We start from the raw sequence: 6,000 nt of genomic DNA, 5'->3' as shown, positions 1-6,000 counted from the left end.
ACTGAGAGATAAAAACCTAGCTTGGAGGGGAGGCAGAAGGGAAAACTGTACCTTGATTGTACCACTTCTGAACACAGGATGGTGATGGTGTTATATAGTAAATATTTCCATAAATGCACATCTGATAAACAGGGGAACCAACAAATCCCCCATGTATAAAAAGCTATGTCAGATAGAAGAAAGGGTTAGAATTCTTTTCTGTGATAAGTCTAGATCATTTGTTCTTTGGAATACTCTTTTGAAGTTTGAAAAGTGGCTGTCAGAGATTTCTTAACCCTTCCAGAGATGGGCAAACCATCAACCTGTCCACTTCTTTCACACCTAGCACTCTAGCAACTAGGTTTTGGGGGAGGGGAGGGGAGAGGAGGGGGGAAGAGAGAACATTATCTATGAAAGATACATGCTACTGTGGAAAATGCTCCTCATTAAACTTAAAAAAAAAAGCTCTGGTTTTAGATTTGCCCTTCCTCTAATTATCACCCATTGAAAAATGCTACATGCTAACATCAGTCTTCCCAGCTCCTTTAAAAATTAATTAGAACTTAGCTATACTACTTGATAGCATGAAATACCAAAATATTGTTATGGTACCAGATTGAACAGTGCATCTTAGCATGTGTCTATTATAAAAAAAAAATCCATTTTGTGGATTCTTTATTTGGCACAAATAATGAAGAAAGCATAGCTAGAGGATCGGACTGCTCTGAACCCTTTTATTTATTCGTTTTTATCACTCAGCCCTTGCAAGCTGCAAGAGTTTGGAATTGAATTCCATCGCAGGCCTTTGTTAAGAAAAGCATCATATCTGGTATCTGATCGATGTTGTCTAATCTACACAAGGAAGCCACCATCTGCTTGAGTAACAGAAGAAATATCTTGATGGTTGAATGGAGTTTGAGAGTGGATTGGAAATCTTCCTACATCAATGCCCTTGCCAGAGACTTTGAAGCACAATGGGACAGTTTGTCCATAGGAGACCTTACTCTGGATTTCCCTACCAAACCAGAATTGGGCTAGCATCCAGGATGGCCCCACCAGCTTGATGATTGCATAATCAGTTGTTGACCATGTCTGTGTGCGCTTCCTCATGCAACTCCATAAGCAACCCTTTCTATCGTTTTCCCCCTTGAATAAATAAAACCACTTCTTTTCTTTTTTTTTGAAAATTCCAAAGCATCTTCTTGCTTGTTCTCTCTCTCTGCTCCCAGTAAAATGGCCTTTGAGTAAAGGTAGACATCTCCAGTTTTTGCTGCTGGCACAAGCAAATGTGGTCCTTTTTGACCAGCAGCAACTTTAGCTTGTTGAAAATTAATTTTGCATTATTATTATTATTATTATTATTAAATTAAAAAAAGAATTAAAAAATCAAGCCATCAAGAAAGTTCATCTGGGAAAAAGAACATGAGCCATTAAGTGTTAGAGAGGAAGGTGAATCTTCACCCACAGAAATTTGGAAATGATCGTCTGAATCAGCCAGACAGCTAGCCAGTTACAACCAAGGATGACCCAGAGTTTCACCATTGATTTCTCCGGTGTTCCCAACTGTGTTTTACAATGTATTGGTTCTTTCTGTCAAATGTCACAGGTATCATATGGATATCCAGTGTTGAAGCTGCAAGGAGAAGCAGGAAAAATCAGAATTTAGCTGAAAAACATTGTTACTAATACTTCTGTGAGTTTAAAACGAATGTATTTGATTTGTTTGTTTATTTTATACCAGCCCAGTTCAATACAGCAGAGCAGCAAACAGGTGAGATTTATGGAATTGGCTTACCTTTCTCGACAGCAATCCAAAGGAAGCAGAGAAAAGGTATCCACAAATATTTGCAACAAGGATATACAAGCCACCCTAAATTAAATCCTTGGTGCATCCTCTACAGCAAGGGTGCACAACTTGGTCTGGGCAAAGTTGTTTGAATAGTGCACCTGAGACCATGCCCTCAAAATTAATAGCTGAGGCCAAGGCCAAAACTAAAATCAATTCCATTGGAATTTAATTTTTTTAAAAAAATTACAGAGGTTTCTCTCCAGCCATATGGTTAGCAACATCCCCCTTCTGTCATAGTAAGCATTACAGTTTGGTCGTGGTCTCCAGGGGGAATGCAAATTTGGGGGGCCCTCATAAGCTTCGCATTGTACATTGTACATGGCTGAAAATCAAAAGATCACGTGAATATTCCACCACCACCACCACCACCCCAGGTTTATACTCTGCAGAATTTAGAAGCCGAGAAAACAGGCAAGGGGACACCAACCTTAAATTGTCTCACATTTCCTTGACCAACTAGGTGCTCCTCGTTCTCTGGCGTGATGCAGTAGGCGAGTTTCTAACAGGAAGCAGAAGGGGGCAAAAAAGGCATTTTAAGGAAATTTAACCCTGCACATTCACGATGGAAGGAATGCTATATAGACTAAGGGATATCTGGTGGTGGATGAGCTCCATTCGGAGGCAGCAACTTTCATCTTCCTTGAGAGCAAGGAGGGAAAGTGCTTTACACATAAAGCACAACCCCAGAAAATATATGATTCCCCCCCTCCCAAAAAGATAACTACTCAGGAATCTTTCAGCCATTATGATGCAATCTGATGTTTCCCTTCTGGCCCCAAATCTATTTGCATAAAGGAAGAAGACCTGTAGGTCTTCTCACCCAGCCATTTACACCACTGCCTCACACATCTATACTTCCTAAAAGAAACAATAAATCCCAGTTTAGATAATATCAGAGTAAACAATTTAAGATTGCACAGAATTTGGAGCTGAGCATGAATGTACCAGGCCATCAGGGCAGCTCAAGAAATAGCAGGAGACAGTCACAGATTAAAAAAAAAAAAAAAAACATCTTCCATAATTTTAATCTGTTTTATAATGGAGTATGTTTGAATCTGAAACTCAAAAGGGGAGCTGACTTGACATCTTACTGAAAACTTGAAACAGAACAAAAGGCAGGAACTGTTTTCTTTTGCATTTTATGGGTTTCTAAATGCTGAGAGAGACAGATTTTCCAATGGCAGTGACAAGAAAATTATTATCATCACAAATCTTAATTCTGGGCAAACTCGAACTGGTAATTGGGGTGGGGGGAGTGCAGAGCAATTGTAATGTAGGACAATGGGATGCAGGTTTTTACCATAGAAACAACTGTTCTGCAAAAATGAAGGCCAGTATGTGAATTTAGAACCTTCTCCAATCTGCCACCCTCTTGGTGCCTTTGGGGTACAAGCTCCAAACTATAAATTATGTGATTTGTCACCAGTCCACATCTGGTGGAAGCCACATTGGGATAGGTAACCCTATGCAGATAGTCCTTGCTTAATGACCGAAATTGGGACCGGAAGCTTGGTTGCTAAGCAAAGCAGTCATTAAGCAAATCTAACCCAATTCTACAACCTTATTTGCAGTGGTTGTTAAGTGAACCACATGGTCATTAAAGCGAATCATGTGTTTCCCCATTGATTTTGTTTGCCAGACGCCAGGCAGGAAGGTCGAAAATGGAGATCAGGTGACCATGGGATGCTGCAATGGTCATAAATGCAAACTGGTTGCCAAGTGCCCAATTTGTGATCACATGACCACAGGGATGCTGCAACGATTATAAGTGTGATGGCCGGTCATCAGTGTTTTCAGCACCGTCGTAAGTCTGAACCAGCACAAAACTTGTTAAGTGAGGACTACCTGTACAATTCTTAGGGAGATTGTTCAACCCATCTCCTCCAGAACTGTACAGCCAAATAAGAATACCAGTGTGGTATAGTGGTAAAGTGGTTGGATTTGGGACAGACTGAGGTTTAAATCCATATTCAGCCATAGATGTTTGGCCAGTCAGCTCAATTATCTCACAGGTGAGGATAAACTAAAAGAGGGCAACATGTACACCAACTTGAGACCTGAAGGAAAAGCAGAACATGTATCTAAAGGACAAATAAATAATTAGTTCTCCTGTCACTCCAAAGTTGAGACCAGCTTTGTAGGACTGCTAATTTAATCAACTATATTAAGCAGCAGGGTGGGGCTTAATCTTGGCCTCTGGTTTCCTTGAAAGGAATCCCAAACTCACAATTTTTTTGAAGGTTCTTTTAGTCTAGTGAGTGTTATGTGTGGGCACTATAATAGTTACCTATATTCTATTCCACTATCATCAGTTTAGCAGATGCCAGATTCAGAACAGCAATTTGAAACCAGAGCAATGGCACTGTATATGGAACGTGTTCCTGTGTGCAAGGAAGCAATGCATGTTGCACCCAAGGCTGGGAAGACCCTGGATGAGGGTCCTTAAGGAAAGTTCACAAACATTTCTGGGTGCTCCACCTTTACCCCCAAGTTCCTTTCCCTCTCAGCTTCTCTTTCTCCGCATTCTTTCTTTCACTTCACTCCATCCCCCAGGCAGTGTTCACTCAGTGGTTTGTTTAACTTTGAAAAGAGTCTGGATATTCTCAGAGCAAGGATGCTGTTGCTCCCCAAATCTTTATTTTTCCCAATGAATCTGGAGAGGAGAGGAGAGGAGAGGAGAGGAAGGGTAGAAGATGACACTCCTCCTCCTCCTCCTCCTCCTCCTCCTCCTCCTCCTCCTCCTCCTCCTCCTCCTCCTCCTCCTCCTCCTCCTCTTTCTTGTGCACGGTAATAAATATGGGTTCCTGTAGGCTGCAAGGCTCTGGGATAATGAGAAGTGTCATGCCCCCAAAGGCCACTTCCTTAATTTAATCTGAACCCCTGCGATTGTGTGGATGCTAGGGAATGCCATTGGGAAATGCAAATTTTGATTTTCTGCCTCATGTCTACTTTGTCCCTTCATAGACCTGGGGTGGCTTAGCTTCCAAATGTCCAGAAGAGGAAATACAGAAGAGTTCCAAATCCTTTCTTGAAATGCAAAATTACTTTAATGCGGTTTCCAAAAGGTCACCTATCTATGAAGCATTTGTGGAATTAAAGAAAGCAAACTCTTAGCTTAACGCTGGCAATTTTCATTTCACAAAGAACATTTCCATGACATTTCATCGCTCGACCACTCACTTGTTGAAAGGTCCCTGGTGTCTTCAGTAATTTGTAGAGGATGTATGCAGGCACAAGTATCATGGAAGATGAGGCAATGACCCATCCAACAGAATTGGCCCAGGAGGGATAGGTATATTGGTCGTAGGTCAAAGGTTTGGAATTGATGACACTCACTAAGACTACAAACTATAAGAAAAAAAAGGAGGAGGAGGAGGAGGTAAACAAAGTAACTCCCTTTGAATCACAGGTTTATGCTGAGATGGAAGGAGAAGGCTATTTATATCAAATTCTTGTTGCACGTAAGAAAGAAGCCAACATTTTTGCCTAGATGGGGTGGAAGAACTATTTAATGGTTGAGGTGATGATAGAAGAGAGAGAGAAAGAGAAAGAGAGAGAGATTGAGAGAGAGAGAGATGGTAGTCAACCCTAATATTGGTATGAAGACTTCTGAGGGCAGCAGTGGCCAAGCAGTGACATCACAGAAGGGCAAATTTAATTTTAATCCTTAATCTTACCAACCTTTCTCCTTGAAAAACTCAGCACTGAAAATTCATAAATTGACCCCAAATTTCAGCAGCACAATCTTGAAAGCACCTGAATGACCAAGTTAGGTACAGATTGTCATGGAGAAAATCTATCTATGTGGTCACCAGGAGTCAACAGCAACTTATGATACATAGTCAATCAAAATCTTGAAAGGATTTTACTGGGACATAAAATGGGGCTGGAAGTCACACACAGACTATCCTTCCTTTAAACACTTCCACTTTAAAAATGCCAGAGTGCAATATATGTTCCTTTACAGAACTGACATACAAATGGATATCATGATGACATACCAAAGACAGCCCAATGCATGCTCCTTCCTATTGTTTTAGAACCTGGATCTTATTCCCAAATTCAAACAGCTTTTCACTTTCAGAACTCTAGTGGATTCTGCAAGCAAGCCCAGCTTCTGTACTTTATCACAGCATTTCCATCTACTTGAAATGAAAACAAGTCACAACACT

General features: G+C 40.9%; 1 protein-coding gene across 1 annotated transcript in view; it reads right to left on the bottom strand.

Moving 5' to 3' along the window:
• Positions 1-1,588: 1,588 nt before the first annotated feature.
• Positions 1,589-6,000, bottom strand: part of SLC6A2 (solute carrier family 6 member 2) — a 42,290-nt gene continuing 37,878 nt past the window's right edge. Inside the window, exons 12-14 of the mRNA XM_063313110.1 lie at positions 5,009-5,176; positions 2,256-2,327; positions 1,589-1,612 (exon numbers count right to left, since the gene is read on the bottom strand). Coding sequence (XP_063169180.1) covers positions 1,589-1,612; positions 2,256-2,327; positions 5,009-5,176 — 264 coding nt within the window. The remainder of the gene's footprint in view (positions 1,613-2,255; positions 2,328-5,008; positions 5,177-6,000) is intronic.

The sequence above is a fragment of the Candoia aspera genome, chromosome 11, assembly GCF_035149785.1.
Source record: "Candoia aspera isolate rCanAsp1 chromosome 11, rCanAsp1.hap2, whole genome shotgun sequence".
Taxonomy (NCBI): domain Eukaryota; kingdom Metazoa; phylum Chordata; class Lepidosauria; order Squamata; family Boidae; genus Candoia; species Candoia aspera.
This window is presented reverse-complemented; position numbering and strand designations above follow the sequence as displayed.